This window comes from Eulemur rufifrons, chromosome 9, assembly GCF_041146395.1.
Source record: "Eulemur rufifrons isolate Redbay chromosome 9, OSU_ERuf_1, whole genome shotgun sequence".
Lineage (NCBI taxonomy): Eukaryota > Metazoa > Chordata > Mammalia > Primates > Lemuridae > Eulemur > Eulemur rufifrons.
In genome coordinates this window covers 25851622-25878900 of record NC_090991.1, presented here as the reverse complement: position 1 = coordinate 25878900, position 27279 = coordinate 25851622, and the positions used below count along the sequence as shown (strand labels likewise).

Sequence of the window (27279 nt, the reverse complement as noted above, 5' to 3'; positions counted from 1 at the left end):
TAATTTTTAGGCATATTGTTTTTCTCGTTATAGGGCCCCTGAAATCTTGATGAGAAGTGGCCACAATCGTGCTGTGGATTGGTGGAGTTTGGGAGCATTAATGTATGACATGCTGACTGGAGCAGTAGGTGCACATTAAAAGCTGCATGTATTATGGTCTGTGCTTAGTAGTTATGTAATCACTATAGCAAGAGACCTTTCCTGTGCTTTTTGAAGATGTTACCAATGGAGTTATTTTCAAAGCCCAGAGATTGGTTGTCAGCAGTTTAACACTATTAATGCCTTGATTGTATGGGATCCCATACTTTTAAAAACATTTTCATTTAAGATCTATGTCATGACAGGCCTGTGAAATAGATGTTGAATATATGATGCCCTTATTTTATAAATGGAGAAATAAAATCATAAAATCACATTTCACTTATCTCACCACAAATTAATGGTGGAAACTCAGGCTTCCTTCTAGGACATTGCTACTTCCTCTGTCCTGTTGCTTAAAAACTACAGTTCTGCTGGGTGCAGTGGTACATGTCTGTAGTCCAAGCTACTTGGGGGCAGAGGCAGAGAACTGGTTGAGCCCAGGAGTTCAAGGCCAGCCTGGGCAACATACTGAGACCCTGTCTCTAAAAAGTAAATTGAAATTAAAAAAGTTTTTAAAAACACTGCAGATCTTTAGCAGTTAGACTACTTCACAGCATACATTTCTTTGTTTGAGACAGGGTCTCACCCTGTTGCCTGGGCAAGTATGCAGTGGCGTCATCATACCTCACTGCAACCTCAAATTCCTGGGCTCAAGTGATCCTCCTCTTGCCTCAGCCTCCTGAGTAGCTGGGACTACAGGTGTATGCCACCAAGCCTGGCTAAGTTTTCTATTTTTTTGTAGAGATGAGGTCTCGCTGTGTTGCTCAGGCTGGTCTCAAACTCCTGGCCTCAAGTGAGCTGTGAGCTGCTGCATACATTTCTGATCTCCATGCATAACTCACTAATTTAGGAAATGGGTAATATTGTTATTTAAAATTTTTTTTTTACATGCTAACTTTTTTCACTCTCTTCTACTCTTAGCCCCCTTTCACTGGGGAGAATAGAAAGAAAACGATTGACAAAATCCTCAAATGTAAACTCAATTTGCCTCCCTACCTCACACAAGAAGCAAGAGATCTGCTTAAAAAGGTAGGGTTCTTAAATGGGCATTCACACCATAAGCCTCAATGACTAGGATTTAACTAGACAGAATTTAATGAATATTTTGAATAAAGAATCATGCATAGATATTGAACCAAAAAGGCCTGCAGTTTTTGAAGGAAAAGTACAGATTTGTTTAAAGATTTTTTCTTTTTTTCCTCAAACAATATTTAAGTAGTAATTAATAAATTATATTTTCTCAAGGCAAAGTAGACAAGCAAATTCTAAAAAGGAAAAAAAAAATTAAGTAGGGTTCTTCATCAGTGTTTTTTTTCCTTCCTTAAAGCTGCTGAAAAGAAATGCTGCTTCTCGTCTTGGAGCTGGTCCTGGGGACGCTGGAGAAGTTCAAGTAGGGATCGGCATGTTAGGAGTTTGGGGGGAAGACAATGCTAATTTTATTTATTTGTGAGAGTTGTATGTAGTTACTTATAAGTTTACCTTATTTTGTGACCTGTACCTTCAAAAAGGGAACCCAGTAAAGTCTATTCCCCTCTTGTTTTCTTTCTTTTTTTTTTTTTTTTGGTTCCTAGGCTCATCCATTCTTTAGACACATTAACTGGGAAGAACTTCTGGCTCGGAAGGTAGAGCCCCCTTTTAAACCTCTGTTGGTATGTATACATGAAAACATATAATTTGAGGGGAGGGGATGCTACTGGTATCTTGTGGGTGGGAGCCATCACAGGACAGCCCCTACAACAGTATTATCAGGCCCAAAATGTCAGTAGCGCTGAGGCTGAGAAACTCTGGCCTAGTTTTATTTCCTTAGGGGTTTGTGAAATGGTCTTATTCTAACTGTTGTTCTTTCTTTCTTTATTAGCTGGAATTCTTCTAAAAAGAGAAACTCTTTCATCGATTGTTTAGTTACGCAAGGTACAATTCATATAGGAAAGGAAGGATAAATATTTGATTCTTTCCCAGTTTTCAAAATAATGAATTAGTTCCCTAGCATCTTCCAAAATTGACCAATGAATTTTATGGGTTTTTTTTTTTTTTTTTTTTTTTTGGTATCCTTATAAACTCATACATTTTAACATATTTGTATTTCAATCCATTGCAGTTATTTTTACTGATGCTCAATTTTTTGATCTTTGGACACTGGATGCATCTTCATGTTGGTTTCTGAGTCCTTTTGACATGACCACATAGTCTCATGTTGTACCAGAGAGGAAAACAAGGAAACTGATGTTCTGTGCTTATCTTGTATGTTTCCTACCCCACACCTGGAATCCGCCATTTTTTCAAGAAATGCTGGTTCCTTCTAGTGGGAAATAGAATTTAGAGATCAAAATGAGGGCTCTAAGGGTACACAGTGTTACTGGGTTGATCGTTGTTACTGTGTCTTCAACTTTTTATTCAGAAGTATATTTTGTAAATAAGCTCAGTGTGGTCATCTTTTAGTATTAAGTCAGATTTTCCAAATTGGTGTTCATTTCCTATATTTGGCTCAAGAGTCTAACTAGATATATTGAGAAAGAGAGAAGGAATTAAAGAAGTAAATCTGGTGGTTAGAACTTAAGCGAGAACTATTCTTTCACAAGAAAATATAACTCATGTAAGAGTAGAATATTTTTGCTTCTTTAGAAATCTAAAGGAATGAAATAAGCTATGGGGAGAAATATTAACTGTAGCATCTTACAACTATGATTTGTGCTTTAAGTCTGATTCCATAGTCTTTCAGGTTTATTACAAACTTGCAGCAGCCAACAGTGCAAATTATCTCTAAACAAGGATTTAGCCAGTGGACTAGGCACACTGAAGCTTTTTGAGAGGGGAAAATTAATATCCAGATTTTTAATAGGAATTATAACTATACTAAAATCTATTTGAATGTAAAAGATTTGACTCTTAATACTTTTCACCTACATTGTTTTCTTCAGTCTGTGCCTGCTAAGACTATTCTGATATTTTATTACAGTCAACCCCTGCAAAAGGAGCTCTATCTAGAGCTTACAATGCATTTGATTGATATGTATCATATAGACTATTCATCATTTTCTAATCATTTTGTTTTTATAAAGCAATCTGAAGAGGATGTGAGTCAGTTTGATTCCAAGTTTACACGTCAGACACCTGTTGACAGCCCAGATGACTCAACCCTCAGTGAAAGTGCCAACCAGGTCTTTCTGGTAAGTGAAAGAATTTCCATGTAGCTATGGGAAATTTAATATGAGGATGGGCCCTTCAAAGAAAATTCAGTTTGGGCCGGGCGCGGTGGCTCACGCCTGTAATCCTAGCACTCTGGGAGGCCGAGGCGGGTGGATTGCTCAAGGTCAGGAGTTCGAGACCAGCCTGAGCGAGACCCCGTCTCTACTAAAAATAGAAAGACATTATATGGACACCTAAAAATCTGTATAGAAAAAATTAGCCGGGCATAGTGGCGCATGCCTGTAGTCCCAGCTACTCGGGAGGCTGAGGCAGTAGGATCGCTTAAGCCCAGGAGTTTGAGGTTGCTGTGAGCTAAGCTGACGCCACGGCACTCACTCTAGCCTGGGCAACAAAGTGAGACTCTGTCTCAACAAAAAAAAAAAAAAGAAAAAAGAAAATTCAGTTTGCTTGCTTTGCAGTTCATGTTGATAACCTAGCTAACTTTTTTTTCAAGCCAACCCCTTATAACTTACTGATACCTACAAAATTAACTTTCATAATCCATCATTTTATTTTAGCAATTAGAGGGAATTCTTTGGAGTGTGTGATTCCTTTTTTGGATGGGCCACAGATGTAAAATACTTGGCTTAGCATCTCAGCCAAAAACCCCACAGCCATAGCAGTGGGAGAAAAAGAACTCACTAACTACATGTGTTTTATTCTTGAAACAGCTATCGATTTTTGGTACTCTTAACATAAGTCAGTAGGGGATTTTTAACATTAATTGTGAACATTTGACACCAAAATATATTGGTTCATATGTGATAGTTTATTAATTCTCATTGTAGAAGTATATATAGATTTATAGCTTGTCTCATCAAATAGTAAGGCAAAAGCTTTTAGATACTGACCAACAGAAGTTATGGCCATTAGATGACCATCAATGCATACTATTTTGCCTAAATATTATATGGGTTTATGTTTATTTTATTACCATACTTATGTGTTCCATGAACATTTATCTCATTTTGTATCTTTTGTTCCCTTTGCCATTTATCATTATCCTTGTATCCTTTGTCATTTCTTTTTGGACTACCTCTAGGAAGAATAGACTTTGAGGAAAGTAATCATTTGGGTGTGTTTTTTTCCTCTTTTTTTCTCAGTTCACTGTTTTTTATCATTAACTAACTTAATTCTCAAGCTTCCCCCCCTCCCACGTTGCTCACAGTAGTGTTGTATCTTATGGGGTGGGAAGTGAGTTCTAAAGTTAGCATAGAATGCAAAAATTGTGTCTAGTCAAAATTACTCTTAAGTTACCATAGTACAGTATGGTTTTGAGTAAACAACATTGAATAGTAATAATAATTCTATAAATTAGTAATATAGAAGAATAGAGCATATATGCAAAATATCTTATAGTATTTTTAAGAGATAAAAGATGAGTGAGTGCATGTTAAATTCCTGTGTGATATGTGCATGATGCAAAGTCACTGGAGTCCCCTTAGTAAAATCACTCATATTCAGTTAGGGAAGTGGGCGTAAATTGGTTTAATTCTGGCATTGCTTTCTTTTTTTCTCCTATGTACTACCAATGTTGAATTTATACCTTTGATTTAACATAGAGACCTTTTCTTCAACTGGACATTGTAGAGTTTCAACTGGTTTGATAATTTTTCCCCCATAAAAATAGTTTGGAAACATCTTAACTAGCTACAAAGAAATTTTGTGGTAGCAAAAGTTATATAGTCAAGCTTTCCTTGCCCAAGTATTATTGAGCTTTTAATAATCACTTAAATTGTTAGGTTGTAACCAGAACTCTGTATATAAAGTGGATCTCTTTAAAAATTAATTAAAAATAGGAACATACCACTTATCTGGAGATTATGGTTCTAGTAACTTCAGTTAACACATATTTCAATTCCTATTGTAAGACCCTATCACAGAATTAAAGGAAATTCAAAGATGATTAAGGGGCACCCTTGTCCTCCTGGTATTTAACAGCTTTAGACCACTAGAACATGTGGCCTGAAGTCCACATATAATGGTCACAAAGCATAGGTACTGCAGAATTGCACCTCATTCTTTGGGACTTCGCCCAGAGCCTTATTCAGCTTATTTACTGTAATGCATAGTGTTCACTCATAGATTATAATAAGTAGAAAGGAATATAGGTACAGGACTGATTGTTAAAAGAATAGACGTAGACAGCAAGAGAAATTATAGTTTTTAGCCTAATAGCAAGGTCCAAGAGAGAACTAACGCTAAACAAAACTGTATTTTTGCCTATTATAATCGAGGGTTTTCATAATGTTGACACTTATTCTTCAAGAAAATGCTAAATTCTAGCCGGGTACAGATGCACATAGCTGTAGTCCTGGCTGCTTGGGAGGCTGAGGTGGGAGCATTGCCTGAGCCTAGGAGTTCAAGACAGTAGTGCACCATTGATTACACCTGTGAATAGCCACTGCACTCCAGCCTGGGCAACATAGTGAGACCCCATCTCTAATTAATCAGTCAATCAGTTCAAATTCTTTTTTTTTGAGACAGAGTCTGGCTCTGTTGCCCGAGCTACAGTGCCGTGGCATCAGCCTAGCTCACAGCAACCTCAAACTCCTGGGCTCAGGCAGTCCTTCTGCCTCAGCCTCCCAAGTAGCTGGGACTATAGGCATGCGCCACCATGCCCGGCTAATTTTTTCTATATATATTTTTAGTTGTCTGGCTGATTTTTTTCTGTATATATTTTTAGTTGTCTAGCTAATTTCTTTCTATTTTTTAGTAGAGATGGGGTCTCACTCTTGCTCAGGCTGGTCTCGAACTCCTGACCTCGAGCGATCCTCCCGCCTCGGCTTCCCAGAGTGCTAGGATTACAGGCGTGAGCCACCGCGCCCGGCCAGTCAGTTCAAATTCTGTCTAATGATTGGTATAAAAACTGAAAAGATCACACATGTCAAGTCAGAAAATTCTATTTTTACTTTGGCCTAATTACAAGAAACTGTTTTGGAGGTGATAATCTTACTTATATGTATGTGGCTGGGAACACTAGAGTTTCTTTGCATTTCGCTTTGTATTCAACGTCTTAATGTGGAGGCTACATTTTTCCTTTGTTTCTACTCCTATCAGAGGGTGGAATTTTGTTTGCTGGCATATGGGGCTCAATAGAGTTTTGCTTTCTTGAGGGCTTTTTCTCAAGAAATGGCTGGAAAGAAGTTAACAGTTGTGAAAATGAGATTGAGGAGATGGGAGAATATACACATTGGTGATTTTAGGTATGCATCATTCATTTTATTGGTATGTCAGAGACTGAACAACCCCATTTTCTTGATGTATATGACAAAATGCCATTCTGTAGTCTACTGTTAATTGTCTTTCAGGGTTTTACATATGTGGCTCCATCTGTACTTGAAAGTGTGAAAGAGAAGTTTTCCTTTGAACCAAAAATCCGATCACCTCGAAGATTTATTGGCAGCCCACGAACACCTGTCAGGTATTTTAGACTCTGTTATTCTGTCTTTTCTTTTTAACTTAGAAGAGCATTGCTTAAGAAATTTATGCCAGGTTACATCAATGAAAGATCTGTTACATACTTGTTGGTTGACATAAGCACAGCATCTACATCTACTTACATTGCAGAGGTCTAGCCTGTGACTAATCTACAATATGCTGTATGGTTTACCTTCCTTCCTGAGAGTAAGCTGCTGCACTGGCAAATGTCCTCTTTATCCATTCACTCAACATTTATTGTGCACTAAGGGCTGTGCTACATAATGTTATGTGTGTGTATATACATATGTATAATATAGGAATTGTCCCTGTCATGATGAAGCTTACAATTTAGTGGGAGAGAGTCACAATAAACAAAGAAGGAAATAGAAAAACTATATAATTACAAGTAGTGCCAAATGTGGCAGTAGAGAGCAGAGAAAAACAAGGCTGCTTCTACTCATGCTGGTCACAGAAAGGCCTCCCTGGTGAAGTAACTTCTAGTAATGAAGAGAAAGGGCCAACCATACAAAAATAGGAGGTGTGAGAGTGTTGCAGGCAGAAGAACAGCAAGTGCAAAAGCCCTGAGGGAGGAAAAAACTTGGCCTTTTCTTGGAAAGGAAAGGGATGTCTGTAGTGAGTGAGAATGGCATAGATTTGGAAAAGTGTTTTATTTTAAATGCAATGGAAAGCTGTTTTAAGAAGGGGAGAGTAAAATGATTTTTTAAAAAAATATCATTGAGGGTTCTAGGGATCAAGTGTAGAGGTAAAGAGACAAATTGGGAAACTCTAGCAGATAGTCTAGGGGAGAGATGGCTTGACTTTTGCCTTTGTGCTAATCCACACGAAAATAAAATTAAATGAAAATAAATGTCATATTACCCAACTCCCTTTAAATGAAAGGGAAATATTTCTTACTGAGATGATCCTTGAGACAAATGAATGATAGCTCTTCCTTGTCTTAAAGCCCGGTCAAATTTTCTCCTGGGGATTTCTGGGGAAGAGGTGCTTCAGCCAGCACGGCAAATCCTCAGACACCTGTGGAATACCCAATGGAAACAAGTGGAATAGAGCAGATGGATGTGACAATGAGTGGGGAAGCATCAGCACCACTTCCAATACGACAGCCAAACTCCGGGCCATACAAAAAACAAGCCTTTCCCATGATCTCCAAACGGCCAGAGCACCTGCGTATGAATCTATGACAGAGCAATGCTTTTAATGAATTTAAGGCAAAAAAAAGTGGGGAGGGGATGTGTGAGCATCCTGCAAGGTGAAACAAGAAGACTCCAAATGACAGTCTCAAAGAGTGTCATTATATAGAACACTTTGGAGAGAGGAAAATATAAACATGGATTTTTAAAAATCAATCAATGGTGCAAAAAAAAAAAAAAACTTTAGCAAAATAGTATTGCGGAACTCTTAGGCACGTCAATTAATTGATTCCTGGCGACATCTTCTCAACCTTATCAAGGATTTTCATGTTGATGGCTCAAAACTGACAGTATTAAGGGTAGGATGTTGCTTCTGAATCACTGTTGAGTTCTGATTGTGTCGAAGAAAGATTATCTTTTCATTAGGCAAAGTACGAAATTGCCTATAATACTTGCAACTAAGGACAAATTAGCATGCAAGCTTGGTCAAACTTTTTCCAGCAACATGGAATCAGAGACAAAAGAAACTTAATAATTGATGTTTTACGTGCAAACAACCTGAATCTTTTTTTTATATAAATATATATTTTTCAAATAGATTTTTGATTCAGCTCATTATGGAAAACATCCCAAACTTTAAAATGCAAAATTATTGGTTGGTGTGAAGAAAGCCAGACAACTTCTGTTTCTTCTCTTGGTGAAATAATAAAATGCAAATGAATCATTGTTAACCACAGCTGTGGCTCGTTTGAGGGATTGGGGTGGACCTGGGGTTTATTTTCAGTAACCCAGCTGCAATACCTGTCTGTAATACTAGAAAAAAAAATGAATCTATTTAATCATTTCTACTTGCAGTACTGCTATGTGCTAAGCTTAACTGGAAGCCTTGGAATGGGCACAAGTTGTATGTCCTACATTTCATCCTTGTCCTGGCCCTGCATTGCACTGGAAAAAAATCGCCACCTGTACTTATACCAGTATTTGGTTCAAGACGCCAAATGTGTTCAGCCCAAGGCTGAAGAACGACGGAAGAGAGTCAGGATAAAATGCATACTGAGGGCAGCAAAGTAAGGGAGATAGGGAAGTCCAGGGGAAGAGGGAGTTGTATGGTCTACTCTCTGTCTAATCTCTTTACAGCATATTGGTAAGGTTTTAAGTTTTACTTCTTTTTACTGTTTTTGTGTTTACCTTCCTTATAGTTTATCAACAGTTTTAAAAAGGAAAAAAGGTCTAATTTTTTTCTCCTATACTGGGGCTACATTTTTTGATTGTAAAAATACTTGATGGCCTTTTGATGAATGTCTTCCACAGTGAATAAGAAAACTTAGTGGCTTAATTTAGAAAATATGTTAACCAGGACACTATGTTTTTGAAATTGTAACAAAATCTACATAAGTGATTTACAGGTACAAAGAATAAAAATAAAGGTAACTTTACCTTTCTTAAATACTTCTGCCTTAAAGAGAGCATTTCCATGACTTTAGCTGGTGAAAGGGTTTAATATCTGCAGAGCTTTATAAAAATATATTTCAGTGCATACTGGTATAATAGATGATCATACAGTTGCAGTTGAGTCTTATCACCTCTTTTTGTTTGTCTTTTATAATGTCTTCAGTCTGAGTGTGCAAAGTCAATTTGTAATATTTTGCAACCCTAGGATATTTTTAAATAGATGCTGCTTGCTATGTTCTTCAAACCTTTTTGAGCCATAGGATCCAAGCCATAAAATTCTTTATGCATGTTGAATTCAGTCAGAAAAGAGCAAAGCTTTGCTTATTTAAATTGCAATTCAAGTGAGATGGGATGAAATCCTATGACAGTAAGCAAAAACAGAACCATGAAAGATGATTGGAAATATACCTTTTCAATTTTGGCAATAATTGGAAGAATTGATAAAAGTTCATCTTTGGACAAAAGCCTTTTTTTTTTTTTTTTTTTTTTTTTTATCACTCCCTCTAGACCCCTTCCTCCCTTATTGCAGCAGCCTACTGAGAACTTTATAACTGTAGCTGGTAAATTAGAAGCTACAGTAATGACTAAGGGCAGAAATTGTACTTCAAGTGCAGTTCTTTGTTCTCTGACAATTTGTGATGTCTGAAAAAAACAGAACCCAAAAAGCTATGATGATATGTACAGCCATTATTTCAGACTGTAAATGGCTTGTGCTACTCTGATACTTGTTTTCAAATGTGTTTACTAACTGTAGTGTTGACTGCCTGACCAAATTCCAGTGAAACTTTTACACCAAAATATTCCTTGTCAGTCCTATTTGCTGGTAACATGTGCACTGTGATTGGCTGGCTATAACCACCCCATAGTTAAACCATTTTTCATAATTAGTACTGCCAGCAATAGTGGCAAACACTGCATAAAAAGCATTAATTGTACACCTACCATCCATACAAATACATAGTTTTTCTGACTTCACATTTATTAAATGAAATTTATTTCCCATGCCATGGCAAGTTTTTTGAGAACTTGTGTTTCATAAATGGATATCCCTACTATGACTGTGAAAACATGTCAAGTGTCACATTAGTGTCACAGACAGAAAGCACACACCTATGCAATATGGCTTACCCTATATTTATTTGTAAAAATCCAAGCATAGTTTAAAATATGTCAATATTACTAGTCTTGAGTTTCTAAGAGGGTTCTTTATGATTATACCAGGTAAGTGTATAAAAGAGATTAAGTGCTTTTCTTTCATCACTTATTTCCTTTAAAATCAGCTATTACAAGATATTTTTTTATTTTATACATGCTGTTTTTTAATTAAAATGTAATCACTGAAGTTTACTAATTTGATTTTATAAGGTTTGTAGCATTACAGAATAACTAAACTGGGATTTATAAACCAGCTGTGATTAACAATGTAAAGTATTAATTATTGAACTTGAACCAGATTTTTAGGAAAATTATGTTATTTCTTTTTCCCCTTTATGGTCTTAACTAATTTCAATCCTTCAAGAAGGATTTTTTCCATATTATTTTTTGAGATAGAAGATAATTTGGGGCCGGGGGGAGGATGCATGTATGATACTCCATAAATTCAACATTCTTTAATGTAGGTAATAAATGATTATAAACAAGATGCATCTTAGATAATATACTGAGCCTCAGATTTTATATTTAACGTAGCATCTAAATATTTTGAATATTTAGTTAAACATATGGTTCCTAGCTTACAAGGGCTAGATCTAAGATTATTCCCATAAGAAATGTTGAATTTATGAAGAATGGATTTTGAGGCTTTGAAAATGGTTAATTTCTCAAATAAAAATATCAGTGTCCAAACATCTACCTTTTTTCATAGGAGTAGACACTAGCAAGTTGGACAAAACTATCAAAGTATTTGTCACATAAAACCTGTGGTCTGTTGCTGATTAATACAGTACTTTTCTTGTGTGATTCTTAACACTACAGCACAAAGTACTATCTCAGTGGATTATCTGGAGTAACATCTGAAAGATGAGTTCATCTATGTTTGTGTTTGCTCTTTAAACTATTGTTTCTTCTATCCCAAGTTGGCTTTGCATCTATCAGAGTAAATAAATTCTTCAGCTGCCTTATTAGGAGTGCTATGAGGGTAACACCTTTTCTGCTTTTCATCTTGTATTTAGTTTACTGTATTATTTGATTTTGGATTGAATGAATGTAAATAGAAATTAAATGCAAATTTGAATGAACATAAAATAGAAGTGATTTATTTTTTTTATTATCCTAAGATAGGAAGAAATAACTTAGTGTATGTATCAGGTGTACAAATGGTTTAAATAATTTTTTTCCATTAATATGCCAGAAGTGTTCAAGTTTTCATATTTAATAAACATATATATAAAGAATGACAGTTGTAAAACTTTCTGCTGAGAAATTGAAGCTATTTAAATATATAACAAGTTTTAGCATTGGTTTTAATATATTAGATGTTACACATCTTTATTTTCAAGTTATGGAAATAGTAGGGCCAGGCGTGGTGGCTCACGCCTGTAATCCTAGCACTCTGGGAGGCCGACACGAGTGGATCATTTGAGCTCAGGAGTTCGAGACCAGCCTGAGCAAGAGCGAGACCCCCGTCTCTACTAAAAAATAGAAAGAAATTAGCTGGACAACTAAAAATATATATAGAAAAAATTAGCCGGGCATGGTGGCATGTGCCTGTAGTCTCAGCTACTCAGGAGGCTGAGGCAGAAGGATTGCTTGAGCCCAGGAGTTTGAGGTTGCTGTGAGCTAGGATGACACCACAGCACTCTAGCCCGGGCAAAAGAATGACAGTCTGTCTCAAAAAAATAAATAAATAAATACAGGAGTTCAAGTTAGCAAATAGTAGACTTGAATTGTTTGCTTTAAAAAAAAGTACGACTGGTCTAAGTGCAGTCGTGTTTACAACTAATTGATCACAACCAGCTACGGATTCCTTTGTTCCTTGTCCACTCCCACTGCTTCACTTGATTAGCCTTTAAAAATAAATAAATAAAAAGTAAAAATAAAAAAGGTACATGTGACAAGTTATGTGAAAGCTAGCTTCACATAAAAATACCAGGAAGACTTTCTTGTGCTAACAATCAACAATTTGTTCAGCCACACCGGTCAGCTTCATTTGATAATATGCACAAAAAAATATAGTGCAAAAAATCTGTTTTAACTAATGCCTCAATATGTCTAGCATACGATGGGCATTTTGTATAAACCACTTCTTATCTGTGAGTTATATCACACTTGCCAAGGGGATTTCTCTACAGAAGTTTTCAAACCGACTTTACCTTTTTATAAAACATAGAAACATCTCAATGCTGATAAGTTAATCTTTTAGGTCATGATTTGAATTCACAGAATAAATGGGTTTTTGACTCTATATTCCCTTTCCTCGAGGTAAAAGAATTGAAGAAGTGGAGAAATGCTTCCACTTCATCAGCATTGTTAGTAGATGGTATAGCTCTATTACATCACCCCCCCCTTTTTTAATTCAGATGTAAACTACATTCCAAAAAAAGCCACACTGTCCACCATGGACCTCCTTGGTTATTTAATCATATTAAGAAATAAAGCTGTCTGAATAGCCACAGGGTAAGTAGGTATGATAAACAGGCATTGTAATCGGGCTGAAATAAAATGCTATTCTTGTGTTTTGTTTTGTTTTTTTGAAGATAGAGTCTAGCTCTTTTGCCCTGGCTAGAGTGCCATGGCGTCAGCCTAGCTCACAGCAACCTCAGACTCCTGGGCTTAAGCTAATCCTTCTGCCTCAGCCTCCCAAGTAGCGGGGACTACAGGCATGCGCCACCATGCCCAGCTAATTTTTTTCTGTATATCTTTAGTTGTCCAGCTAATTTCTTTCTATTTTTTTTTTTTTAGTAGAGACAGGGTCTCGCTCTTGCTCAGGCTGGTCTCAAACTCCTGACCTCGAGCAGTCCTCCCGCCTCGGCCTCCCAGAGTGCTAGGATTACAGGCGTGAGCCACCTTGCCCGGCCTATTCTTGTGTTTTGAACAAGAAGTCATCTTGGCTATCTTTCGTAGCCAAATTGTAATCCCAAATTGCTTTTCTCACCCATCCCTTGCTGTATACCTAAATAATAGCTATTAGCATCAGCACAAAGCTGTTGAAATAATATTTGCAGTGGTTCTCAAACTAGATTGCTAAGTATATTATAACTGAATGAATAGAAATAGTTGTACTACAACCTAGCAGTATTTACCTAGAGAAGAAACTTAAAGGCTTCCTAATGTTTTGTTTGTCAATTTGGATGACCATACAGGCATGAAAGTTACTTCACCTATAGCCAATTGTTCACTGTCCTTATTACTTACTAATCCATGTGCGGTTTAGCTTTTGTCTTATCAATACTGCAAATTCGTTTTCTACCTCTGCCTCCTTAACTTCTCCTTTCCACCATCTTTTACTTGTGTACAAACTGATAGATAGATGGTAATAGAGAAATGGGCAGAAGCCTTGTACTCTAAACTTAGATATAACAGGTAGCAGCCCTTCAGACTTCTGTTACAGATTTCAGCTTCTTACTTGGAGGGGAGAAAGTGCCTCATTCCCTTTGCCACCACCCTGCACAAATACCTACAGGCGAACAAACTGCACTATCCAAAGCTCCTGGCTGCCTCTGAGTGCAAGTTTTAATAAGATTCCAAAACTTTTCTGGAGAAGACTAGTTATAAGAGCACTCTCAGATTTCAGGGCATTTTTCTTGTTTTTTACACTATTCAAATCATCAAAGAAGACAGCTGTTTATAATTCATATGAGTTATTTTAATAGTTACTTCAAGATACCACATGGCAGTATACAAAAAACAAGAACATGAACAATAAAGCTGAAGCAGGAAGCATGTGTGAATGAGGTCCACAAACAAAATGAATTTAAATCATTTATTCTCAATTATTACTAATCATACTACAGAGAATAATACAATATTAAAATATATCATCCTCAGTAAATCTTAGAAAATCTGATTGTTACAGGTAAAATATAACATTTAGAACTTTCATTTAAAAATACAAATTATGAAAATTTCAAGAATTTTTAGAATGGGAATTATAAAAATGCTAAATAAAATTCTATTTTCAGATACTATGTATCTTAAAATATTATGAAAAATATTCTTTATTCTGAAAACAATGTCAGGAAAGAATACCTGAGTTCTCTAAAACCATGGGTTCTAGTTTCAAATTGCTGTTTTGGTAACATCAACAAGAAAACACAATTTAACACTGCAATTACCTATCAAATAATTAGGATAGAATAAATGTTGCATACACATTAGGTTGAACATTACATATATTTGAAAACAGTTCTCTCATTTTATCTTTTGATGAAATGGACTACACACCTAAGTCTTAACTATATACCAAAACCATTTGGAAACATTTTTCATCTGGCCCTGAAAATTCACACTAATGCCTTTATCAGTAGTCACTGAAACCAAATGAAATTAGTGTTTTGTGGCCTTAATAGTTTATACAGTTTAATATATTTGAAGGTGTGATGAAGTGGCTCCATCTTTCCATTTGTTTATACGGTCTGAAATTACAGTTCTGCACAGTGGACATGTTTTCTCTCTGTTAAACCATAAGGTAATGCACTCGTCACAAAATATATGCTGTAAGGGAATTAAGAACTAGATTTTATCCTTGATAAACATTTTAAATTTATCACATTGCAGGGAATGAAAGGAATTTTGGAGAGAACTAATCCTCTCATTTTATAAATAAGAAAATGGGAGAAAGTATGACACATTCAAGACAACAAAAAGTGGTGTTAGTACAGTCAGGAGAATACTAGTGGCTTTGCCACTATCTATTTAACCATTTTTAACAAAACAGAAGCTATCCCCAGGTCATACCCTTTAGGTATGATAACAGCTTAATAAAGTCTTTGAGTTACCAGTAACTACCATAAAGTAACATAATGCAATGACAAATGTTGGTATTGTTCCGAAAGACTAGTAACCAATTATAAAAATAGCCTGTTTTCCAATCACTTTGGTATTCAATCTGTCAGTTGAATATTTTTCGCCTCTTCATATACCCCTCTTTATAAAAATCATCAGAACTTAAGGGACAAGATTTAGCCAGTCTACCAGACCCCTAATCATGAAAAAATTAATATGTACCCTGAATGCTACCTTCACTAAACATTGTAGGTTTTTATAATCTTATAATAAACATAAATGTGACTTTCAAGTCACAGAGAAGTGTTATATGTAGGTTGTTTAAAAATATAATTACCTGACAGATGAGAAGAATTGGTTTCTGAAATTCAGCTTGACATATTGAACAAATATCATCCACATCTGAACACTGTCTCTTGCTGGCAGCTACTCCATAACTCTATGAAGATAATAAGTTCCGTTCAGCTATAAATTTCTTTCTTTCCTGTTCCTCAAATACATTGTTGATGCTGTACTTCTCAAATCTCCCTGGAACCAGGCATTTGAAAACTTTCCCAAAGGATACAAACATTTCAAAGCTGAAGCACATATGGAGAACCATATCTTGACTGAACCAAGGTGAAATCATTAAATATAATAATACGTAATAGGATCTTGGAAGACTGTTAGACCCACTGGATTTCCAAAAGATGACAATGCTTCAAATTCAACACAACTGGCTTAAGAGACTAAGCAATCTGAAATATAGGACTGCCAAATTGAGCCCTCTTACCTAAGGAAATGGTTCATAAAGTCAATCCAGAGCTTGGCTGGCTGAATGTAACTCATGTGGAATGCTTGCTTTAAAAATAGATCTCTAGGCTAGGTGTGGTAGCTCATGCCTGTAATCTCAGTACTTTGGGAGGCCGAGGTGAGAGGATCACTTGAACCCAGGAGTTTGAGACCAGCCTGAGCAACATAGTGAGACCCATCTCTACAAAAAATTTTTAGAAATTAGCCAGGGTGGTGGTATGCTCCTACAGTCCCAGCTACTGGGGAGCCTGAGGTAGGGAGAAGCACTTGAGCCCAGTTCAAGGCTGCAGTGAGCTATGATTGTACCACTGCACTCTAGCCTGGGCAATAGAGTGAGACCCTGTTTCTAAAAAAAAAAAAAAAAAAAAATAGATTTCTGTGCTCCATACTGGATATTGATTCAGTGGGTCCAGACATACTGGGATGTGACCCGGGAATCTGTATTTTTTAAAAGGTTTCCAAATGAATTCAATATGAGGAAGACTTGGAGACCAGTAAACAATGTTCTGCCACTAAATCTAAAAATAATTCTAATTATTATCCATAATTATAAAACATCAGAGCATTTAGTACTAAAAATGATGAAATTTTATAAAGAAACTGTAATAATGTCAAATGGTAGACTAATTGTCAAAACTAAGCAAAAATGGAATTTTTTGAACTTCCTTTTCTTCTTATGTCCTAAAAAAATTTCTGATCTCTTTAAGATCTTAACTTCCTCACCAAATTGAGTAGAACTCAGTCATTAACTAAACATGAGAGTTAAGAACCCTCAGTGAAATTTGGAAGAATCAAACCGTTACAAATGAGAGCAGCTTTCTATAGAAATTATAGGAAAAAGAGAAGAACATCCAGTTTCAGTCATGACTTAACATATGTGAAGTTATGATCTAAACTTCTTATACTGAATGTCTAGGGATAAAAAACTAAAAGGATAAAAATATTAAAAACTAAGATTTTTTTGAGACTAGTGATATTAAAGATTCCAAAAACAAGTCAGGATACTGTTAGATGGTCTGGCTGCCATTTCCTTCAGTAAAGTGTCATTTAGCAGAGTGCACTGCAGATATTTATGCTGACAAACTTTTAAAACATCACTTCATTTTGGAGACTTCTTCCAGGTGAAGACTTATCCTGATGTTGACTGCCATTTCCCTGGTAAAGTTAAAGAACATGTATGTACATGTTCAGGATATCTCAGGGAAACTCAGGAATAAATCAACGAGTTGATAACTGATCATCTCTATATTTCTTTTGTCTCAGAGAAAGAATATCAGAGTATTTTATTGAGGGTCCTTCAGCACAAATCTTACTAGATCAATTATAGTAAAATGGTTGACATTCACATAATCATCAATTGAATTAACTTGGACAGCTGAACTCTCAATTTTATTGTGTCTTGTCTAAAGAAAGAAGTCTGCATAGGATGTAGTAAAACTTGTTTCTATTTTGCTAACTCTTCAAGGTGCCTAGCCAGTTAGTCTGGTCTACTTTGTAGACGTAATCCATTTACGTATGTATGTATGTATGTATGTATGAATGACAGTCTTGCACTTGTTGCCTGGGCTAGAGTGCAGCAGTATCACCATAGCTCACTGCAATCTCAGACTCCTGGGCTCAAGCAATCCTCCAGCCTCAGTTCCCCAAGTAGCTGAGACTACAGGCGCGCACCATGACCCCAGGCTGATTTTTCTATTTTTAGTAGAGACGGGAGTCTCTCTCTTGCTCAGGCTAGTCACGAACTGCTGAGTTCAAGTCGGCCTGTCTCAGCCTTCCAGAGTGCTAGGATTACAGGCGTGAGCAAACACACCTGGCTAGTTTTTCTAATTTTAGTAGAGACAAGGTCTCACTGTTGCTCAGGCTGGTATCAAACTCCTGAGCTCAAGCAAGCCTCCAGCCTCCCAGAGTGCTATGATTATAGGCATAAGCCACTGCACCCAGCCCCTTTTTTGTTTTTAAGCAGTACATGAGGTTGGCATTCTTATAAGTCAGTCCCCCTGAGCCCTGACCAAATAATTGTTTAAGGACCTAATGGACTGCAAAGCTGAGAATCAAACCCTGAAATCTGGTGACCACACCTAGGTACTAGGAAACTTTGAAGCTACCAAACAGCAAGTTAGCCTTCTCTGTGACACCCTTTCACTGCAATTTGTAATATCAACAGAGTCACATAATAAGTTTATAAATCACATCAGACTCTCACTGTAATTGTTAAATTCTATGCTGTGAACCTATTTGTGCACACACAATTGAGCAACGGGGAAATTTCCTCTAGTAAGAAAACTGTAAGGGACATTATTTTTGGTAATGCACTTTCTTCATATACACAATAAATTACCGTGGGAGCATTTTCATAGCAGCTGAATAAGGAGTTAACGGAAATAGACAAAGCCACCATCTGTGGATTTAAAAAGGAAGAGGGGCCGGGCAAGGTGGCTCACACGTATAATACCAGCACTTTGGGAGGCTGAGGCAAGACGATTTGCCAGGAAGTCAGGGCCAGCCTAGGCAACACAGCTAGACCCTGTTTCTACAAAAAAAAAAAAAAAAATTGCTGGGAGTAGTGGCACACACCTATCTATAGTCCTAGCTACTTGGGAGGCTGAAGCAGGAAGATCCCTTGAGCCCAGGGGTTCAAGGTTGCAGTGAGCTATGGTCACACCTCTGCACTCTAGCCTGGGTGACAGAATAAGACCTTGTCTCAAAAAAACAAACAAACAACAAAAAAAAACCCAGAAGTTCATGACAAGATTTTAAGGAAGTGTTTATAAACCTTTAAAAACAAGTGATTTGAAGGGGCAAGAGACACATTAAAAAACATATGCATTGCAACGAGTTAGCAGGTGGCTGTCAATGTGCAATTTAAGAAACTGATTATAGGCCAGGCACGGTGGCTCATGCCTGTAATCCTAGCACTCTGGGAGGCCGAGGCAGGAGGACTGCTCAAGGTCAGGAGTTCGAGACCAGCCGAGCAAGAGCAAGACCCCATCTCTACTAAAAAAAAGAAAAAGAAATTAGCTGGACAACTAAAAATATACATATAGAAAAAATTAGCTGGGCATGGTGGCACATGCCTGTAGTCCCAGCTACTCAGGAGGCTGAGGCAGAAGGATTGCTTGAGCCCAGGAGTTTGAGGTTGCTGTGAGCCAGGCTGACGCCACGGCACTCTAGCTCGGGCAAAAGAGCCAGACTCTGTCTCAAAAAAAGAAAAGAAACTGATTATAGAGATACACCTCCTAAATCATTATTGCCCCAAGTGCCAAAGTACTAGAAAATAAGCTCAAAGTAAAATGAAAGGATCATCTCATTATGAAATCCATACGTAAAACTGCTAAACTAAAAAATACCTATAATTAGGTAAAAGTGTTTTTCCTTAACTGATAAAAAGTACTTACTGGTCGTGTAAAAAATACTCGTAAAACCTGTCTGAAAGTTCTCAGATGTCCAAAAAAGTCCAAAAGCTGGAAGAGAAAATGAGAGAATTTATTAATTCAAAGAGTACTATCTGCTAAACCTAAAAATCAAAGCTGAAATCCCATAAAATCAAATTCTCATATTAACTTAATGCTCAGTATATATTACAACTAATCATTTCATTCTAAATATATTTAAAGTCTAATTGCTGGATATTTTACTTAATGTATAGACTTGAGCCAGCTCTTAACCAAGCTGAAGTACATTTAAATATCTAGAGTAACAATTTAATCAAGACAAATATAGACTTATGTCAAGGAGAAAGCAATTTTATCTGGTTCATATGTTCTTAACATTTAGATTGTAAAGTTCCATAAAGTGATTATTGAGTTGAGGGGAGCCTATACTCCACTAGTTTAAGAATTATGTATATGGCCCGGCGCAGTGGCTCACACCTGTAATCCTAGCACTCTGGGAGGCCGACGCAGGAGGATTGCTTGAGCTCAGGAGTTTGAGACCAGCCTGAGAAAGAGCGATACCCTGTCTCTACTAAAAATAAAAAGCAATTAGCCAAACAACTAAAAATAGAAAAAATTAGCTGGGCATGGTGGCGCGCGCCTATAGTCCCAGCTACCCGGGAGGCTGAGGCAGGAGGATCACTTGAGCCCAGGAGTTTGAGGTTGCTGTGAGCTAGGCTGATGGCATGGCACTCTAGCCCAGGCAAGAGAGTGAGACTCTGTCTCAAAAAAAAAAAAAAATTTATGTGTATGACAAATGTCACTGTTGAGGATAAGTATGTTCTATTCCACTTGTTTTTCCCCCTTAGATAATACAGGCTATGTGGAGGCCCACTCCCCTTCCCCCAGTGAAAACTAAGAACCACTGCATTAAGATAAAGATATATATTTCCATTTCTAAATAGATACAGAACTGCCATCACTTCAAACTATTGATGTGAAGATAAAACAAACTATAAAACAGTTAAAAGACAAAAGTAGTTAGGTAAAATCAGTAATCATTATATGAATCATTACACAATGACAAGACTTACAACGTTACCTACTTTTAGTATGAGGTAGAGTAGAGCCAGCAATATCCCAAGACTCCATCTAGTTACATTACCAAACTCCCCATAGCTTATGAGGTAACGAAACCAAACTGGTATAGGAACAAAAGTTCGGTAATACTGACATAACTCTTCTAAAAGCATATACCAAAAACCCTAAAAAAGAAGGAAAAAACAAGTAGAGCTACCCAAACTACTTAGAAACACAGCACAAACAGTAAATATGGGACTGAGAATATCGTAAGTATATGACACAATAATACAAATAACTATAAAATTTATAGTGGTTACGATTAAGGCTGACAACCTCAACCTGGTTCTCACATATTCCAGTCACTGGGTGGTTTGCTTTCAGAGAATTACCAAAGAATGGCAGTAAAAATATCTTATGTATACTACAAGCAAAACATATGTTTTTGCTGATCATAAAAAACATACAAGATTACTTTTACCAAGTATTTTTTACACGACCAGGTTTTTATTGAGCATGGGAAGCCACTGAATGTATATAGTCAATTGATAATGCCCTGGAGGAGAACAGAAGTACAAACTGAAATAATATTTTCCTGTATATGATGTGGGAACTGATTTTTTGATTATTCTAATTTTATCCAAATAGGTTAATATTTAGGTTCAAGTCCTAGAGCAAATGGTTGCCAGGCTGAGATAATATAGATAATTAAAATTAGGTTATTTATACAAAAAGAGGAGTCATTTAAACAAAGATTAAATAGCATTAATATGGTTTAACATTATTCCAATAAAGCATAAGTTAGTTTCTCACCTTGGATTTGAAAGGCATGATGAAAGAAGGCACCAATAAAATAAGGCATTTCAAGCCCATGAAGAAGAATTTCAGAATGAAGTCTGTAATTCCAACAATCCAAAGTACTTCCCAGAAGTTCAAATAGTCCAAAGTAGGACTTAAAAAAATTAAGCTACCAAGAGAAAAACATCAAAATTTACAAAAGTAACATACAAAATAATGTATTGATAAGAGTATTTAATTTGCTACAAATATTTTACTTTGGTAAGTAAAAAATATGAGTTTGGCAAGATGTTGTCAGAGTTCACATAAATGGATTCGAAGATCAATTTGCTTATTTTAAACAGACTTTAAATGTTTAAATTTCAAATCTTTCCTTCATAAAATAAAAAAAAAGCGTTCATAGCTTGTCATGGTTGACACCTTTCTTGCCTGTAAAAACTAAAAAACTCATTAATACTAGACACCTGCCTTTCTATCCTCAACCAACTCCAATGGGGATTCCATCCCCTTCTTTCTACTGATTGCTTTTGTCAAGATCACCAATTCCCTCCGTATTGCTAAATTTCAAAGTGACTTCTCTTTTTCAATCTTCACTCCCTGAATTATTTTCTTTCTAGACTTCTAACACCACCACATTTCTTCTAGTTGTTCTTATACGTCACTAATGGTTTCTTCTTAAGTTTCCTTTGCTGCTCTTCTACTAACTGTGGTCATATCCAGTACTGGGCCTTCTTCTTTATCTACACTTTCCCTGGTTAGTTTTGTCCAGTCCTATGGTTTTTAAATATCAACCATATGCTGAGGATACCAAAATTTATAGCCCTAACCTCATCCAAGGTCATGTCACATATCTAGAACCACTTTCTTAACAATTCTACTTGGCCTCTCAAACTCAACATGTTCAAAAAAAAATTATCAATCCTCTCCTCAAAATCATTGGTTCCTTTCCCAGTCTTTCCCAGCCCAGTAAAGTGGCACCACTATCCAGCCAGTTGCTAAGACTAAAAATCCAGAGGTCATTCTTGCTTCTTCCCACCCATCTACCCAATCCAATCGACTTGAGTGGTACTGGCTCCACCTCCAATCCATATGTCAGATTTGTCCATATCTCTAACTCCACTGAAACCAGTACTTCTAATTATCTGATAAAAGCTAAAAATTCAGAACATTCCTGCCTGACATAGAAACTTATCAACTACTGACCTTTAGTGAGTGTTTTCCTTCTAAAAACACATTAAAAAAGACCAATAACAACATAATGGTACTTAATATATGGATTACGTAAAAACTTAGGTATCAAAAATTAAATATTTATTGAGCACCTGCTGTGTGCCACAGCACTGAGGATACAGCTCTGAATAAGTCATTTAAAGCTCTGAATCATGAAAAGAGACAGGTAACAACTGAAGTCAAATATATTTCATGAAGATATATGCAAAGTGCCATGGAATATATGATTACATAAAAAATATAATTATGTATTTGGACCTCTAATTACCTGTAATAAAGTGACTGAGAACGAAAGGTATAATATAAAAGAACAGAAGATCCTGATAAGAATACCAGTAACCAAGTGCACTGAATCTTTGAGGACCTTTCCTGAAAAATAAACAATTTTATGTTACTTTGATTTTGCCAGAATTTTAAATGTTAAACTGTTTTACTTTAATGACTACTTTATTAACTTAGAACATTTTTCTAGATTAATCTTAATAAAATACAGAATATCTGTTAAATTCTCAATCATAGTCACTCAGTTTTAGTCAACAATTCTTCTACTAAAGAAAATTTTAAAATACAAGTTTCTTCACTGTATGAAAAACATTACCTATGTTTCAAAGCCAAATCTTCTACAAGCTGAAATAAAGGACCCAGCCAAAGGAAATTTTACCTTTGCAGCTCCCTTTTTTGTGCCTCCCCCATAAAACAGAATTTTAAAAATGCATTTAAGTTAATCAAGGTTTATAAGTATAATATTTTAAATTCTCAGATAATTATTTTATAAGGTAATTCATTTTTAATCTCACTTTTTAAAGTCAAATTTTAAATTACTAGCTTAATTCAAAGCTTTACTAATTTTAAACTATGAATTAAGTTTTTATAGTTTGATACATTCTACTATAAATTTCCAAGTCAGAATGCATGATCCTTTACACAGATATAGCCCTTTAGTGTTGCTTTATGGTGAAATTTTATAAACTCATCTTATTTTTCCAAATGATTTATATGACGAGGATTCTTGTAATTTATGTTATGAGAAAACTCCTTGAGTTTAAGAGAGATCTAAACAGTTTAACACTCTTTTTATTCAATGATACATTTTTAGTTATTTTTTTGTTCTTATTTGCTTTCTCTCAGCACAATCATTAGTAATTTTAAATCTTATAGTGCAACAATTAAAGGTTTAATGATTATATAATATTACTTAGCATGGTCAAATTAACTCATAAAACATGAAGGCACTTGCCAAATCAGATCAAATAGTAGGTTCTAAACCTTTTAATCCTTCTGTCTACATTTCCTTTATAAGGAACCAAATATACAAAGAAAATAAAGTGAAGCAGTTCAGCATTAGGTCAGATCATTTATTATGGGTCATTTAGATATCAAATTTAATATATCATGAATGTTACAATATATCCTATTATTTCCTATTTCTCTCAAAATTATTTCTCTAAAATTCTATAGAGAGAAACAGTTAATATTTTTTTGGTTGCTTGTTATACTTACTCTTAGAAAAACCTGATTTACAATGCTTTTGTTTGCATACATAAAAGTTGTTAGCAGCCCAATTCCAAGAGAAATTCCTGTTAGAAAATAAGTTCCAGTTAATTGAAAGAAAAAAAAATTAAAAAGGATAACATAAGCTAACAATGACACGAATTAAAATGAAACATACAATTTTAAAAGCTAACAGAAAATAAGTAACTGAAATGCATAAAGTAGATATCCAATAAAGAAATAAAATTAACTGATTTAGCAAGTGAACAAGTCAATGTTTTATTATGCCCTACCTGTTATATGCTGCATAACAAGTTTGACACCCAGAATCAAAATATATGGAAGACTTTTTTGCAACCACTTGAAGAGATAGCGGAATTCTGAGAAGGAGCTACTACCATGTTCTCCAGACTCCGTGGCAGTATCATCAGGCTGCCTTCCTTCACTATGGGAGTGACTCCGTAAGCGACTATGTACACATCCATGGGTACAGCTATGGACACCTGACCTTGTATTTCTGGAGCTTGGATTTTCAGCACATTCTTTAGGTGTAGAGTTTATCTGGACATGAACATCTCCAGAATGAAGACAAGAACCTTCTCCTGTCAATCTTGTATGGACACACTGGGAGGCTGAGGCATCCTCACTGCCTCTGGGTCCTGGGGGACTGTGCAGCTGGCTACGATTGCCTTGCATGGCTCTTAAATGCTTTTTCTCTGATCCAGATTTCTTTGCTTCAGGGCTCTGTCTCCTAAAAAAAAAAATCAAACAACAGAAAATATTCTAAGTGAACAGTTAAAATACAGGCAGTATATATTGTTCAAGAGGTGTCTTTTTTCACTAAAGGAGCGGCAGATAATCACTGCAGATGGATTTGCAGGTTATCACTTATTACTAGACTCCTCCCTTCTCCCTTAAGGCCAAGGCTCCGCTGCCCTATACAAATAATCTTTCAGGGAACATCTGCAACCAAAAAGAGTTGAATTTCAGATGGCTCCAGTTCTCTAATGGCAGAAGGCATTCAGCAAAATAGTTAAGAAATAAGAGTGCCTGGCAGATATTAATGAGTTCTAATACTCATACTGGATACTTTGGTACATTTACTTGGCCCAACTGGAGCAGTTTCGTCTCTGATGTAGATTCTACATCAAAGAAGTTTCATAAGGAAAAGTGAGTCGGTATTTTTTAATGCTTGGAAATGCTAGGAAGAAAAAAACATTACATCTTACTGCCTTAAGTATCATCATAGATAATAAACATGTCACCCGTGTGACCCACAAATTTCATTTTATGCTGAAACAGCTTTCCCAAAGCTCATAAGGTTCCCATTAATTAATGGTGCTACCAAGAATATTACCTCCCCGTCCAAAAGAATGTTACCTAAATACCTTTTTAAAATAGGGATACTGTGGGGAGTCACCATGTAATTGCTAGGTAACTCAAGAGTCTGAATAAAAGATAGTTACACAGTCTGGCCAGTAAAATGCCACCGTCGGTGCCGTGTGTATTGCGGGGGGACGGAGGTGTCAGGAACGAGGACGCTGGCCGGGAAGGATCCCTAAGTGATCCAGCGTGGAGTCGGAATCCCAGCTGACGACACGCAGAGCCTATCCCAGGCTGCCGTGCTTTTTCCGTTTCTCTAGGAGGCGGCTCGAGTTAACGTCAGAGCATGTTCTGTGTCATTCTATTTCACTCTTAGAATTGATTACTGTTGCATTTACTGTGTGTGGCGTTTGGGCTCTACTGCTTTTCACTAAAGGCTTTCACCCGGCTCCGACGTCACGGGTGCTATTTATTTCCTCAAACCTCTGAAGAGCGACTTTAAACACGGCAGTTTCAGAGTCTTTTCTGTAAGTAAAAACAGAACCCTCCCACTCTCCTTCATGCACAGATCAGGAAAAGAAAAATAAGTGAACACAAACAACTCTTCCGGAATCCCCGACGGCAGAGTTCTCCACCCACGTCCCAGCCTCAAGTGCCTCAGTTCTTCTCCCCACAGCCCCTTCGCCGCGGCCCCTCGCCGCCGCCGCCGCCCCCTCCGCCCGCTTCCCCCAGGCCTGACCTCTCATGACCAGGAGCGGACGGAGGCCTCGGCGGCGACAACAGACACAGGAGCACCCGCGCCTTCGAGCCCTTCGGTCAGATCGTCACCCTCAATCCCCGCGACCAGCAACTCCGGCCCGGTGGCTGCGGGGGCGGCGGCGCGCGCGCTCCCCGGACGTCCTCAAGCGCGCGCCGCGTCCTAGCCCCGCCCCGGGGAGGGCGCGCGCGGCCGCCGGTGTGCGCGCTACGGAAGGAGGGGGCTGCGCCTCGGCACACGGTGCAGGCGTGGCGCTAAACAATAGGTCGCCGTCCGTATTGCGTATGTATGTGTAGTCCGCCACGCGCCTCCGAGATCCTGGGCGTCTTGACGTGAAAAATGTTTAGGCTCCGGACCTGCCCTTGGAGAAGGGGCTGCAGTCGGGACTGTCTCAGCCCCGGTCCCTCGGGGTCCTCCCGGCCCGGGGCTTCTCGTCTGCCGAGACCAGAGCTGCCGGAGCCGCGTGGGCGGGGGCTGGGTGGGGCGAGAGCGTTGGGGTTTCCGGGTTCGAGTTTCACCAGCTTGATTCTTGACCCGATTGGGGCCGGGCGGTGAAGTTTTAACTGAACTGGGTTTTCGTTATAATCGTGAAGTTGCGCTTTGGGAACTAGGCTCTGCCGAAACCTGAGATCAGAAGCAAAGAGGAGTGCGGGAGAGTTTGCGTGGGGGTGGAAGTGGAAGTTAGATTCGAAAATCGCTGTCTTGTATGGGGTATCGGGGACTCTGCTGTCCTCGCAGTAAATCTTCTGTTAATCTAAAATTGTTCTAAAATTAAAAGGTGATTAAGGAAAAACAAAACGAAAAAAAACCCCTGCTTTTTATGATCCACGGTCTAAATATATTTCAAATGATACAAAATGTATTCTATGCATGTCCCCCGCAACCACCAATAGCCTTTCCATTCTGAACGGCAAGCTTCTTTCTACCTTTTGTTTTTATTATTTTGTATTTATAGAGGTGAACGTCAAGTAAATGTCTTTCGATAATTCTTGAAGTTAAATATTCCATGCAACGTGGACTGAACTAACCTGGGAGAGGGGTTCAGTCTTCCTCAGAGAAGATAAATTTGCATATATAGGCAGACATCATGAGTTGAATGTCTAGTGAAAAAGTTGTATTTTTTTTTTATTAGTGACGACCT

General features: G+C 37.2%; 2 protein-coding genes across 11 annotated transcripts in view; one reads left to right on the top strand and one right to left on the bottom strand.

The window, feature by feature from the left end:
- Positions 1-11748, top strand: part of RPS6KB1 (ribosomal protein S6 kinase B1) — a 38015-nt gene extending 26267 nt beyond the window's left edge. For 3 of the 8 annotated variants that reach the window (XM_069482335.1, XM_069482330.1, XM_069482329.1), the window contains 7 exons: positions 34-124; positions 1063-1170; positions 1469-1531; positions 1713-1790; positions 3201-3308; positions 6639-6751; positions 7715-11748. In XM_069482335.1, coding sequence (XP_069338436.1) covers positions 34-124; positions 1063-1170; positions 1469-1531; positions 1713-1790; positions 3201-3308; positions 6639-6751; positions 7715-7952 — 799 coding nt within the window. In that variant the 3' untranslated portion in view covers positions 7953-11748. The remainder of the gene's footprint in view (positions 1-33; positions 125-1062; positions 1171-1468; positions 1532-1712; positions 1791-3200; positions 3309-6638; positions 6752-7714) is intronic. The other 5 variants (XM_069482333.1, XM_069482332.1, XM_069482328.1 and 2 more) reach the window with 5 other exon arrangements.
- A 2387-nt stretch (positions 11749-14135) lies between these two features.
- RNFT1 (ring finger protein, transmembrane 1) lies at positions 14136-26195 on the bottom strand. 3 transcript variants are annotated; one of them, XM_069481088.1, is made up of 9 exons: positions 26121-26195; positions 24352-24809; positions 24068-24144; positions 22836-22936; positions 21353-21506; positions 20566-20724; positions 19484-19549; positions 15634-15735; positions 14136-15005 (listed from the first exon to the last, which is right to left on the bottom strand). In XM_069481088.1, the coding sequence occupies exons 2-9, from the start codon at positions 24752-24754 to the stop codon at positions 14871-14873; spliced, it is 1197 nt and encodes a 398-aa protein (XP_069337189.1). In that variant the 5' UTR covers positions 24755-24809; positions 26121-26195; the 3' UTR covers positions 14136-14870. The 3 variants fall into 3 exon arrangements, with proteins under 3 accessions (XP_069337189.1, XP_069337187.1, XP_069337188.1); XM_069481086.1 differs by lacking the exon at positions 26121-26195 and having other exon boundaries at positions 14469-14964; positions 24352-24805; XM_069481087.1 differs by lacking the exon at positions 26121-26195 and having other exon boundaries at positions 14469-15005; positions 24457-24805.
- Between the last annotated feature and the right edge of the window lie 1084 nt (positions 26196-27279).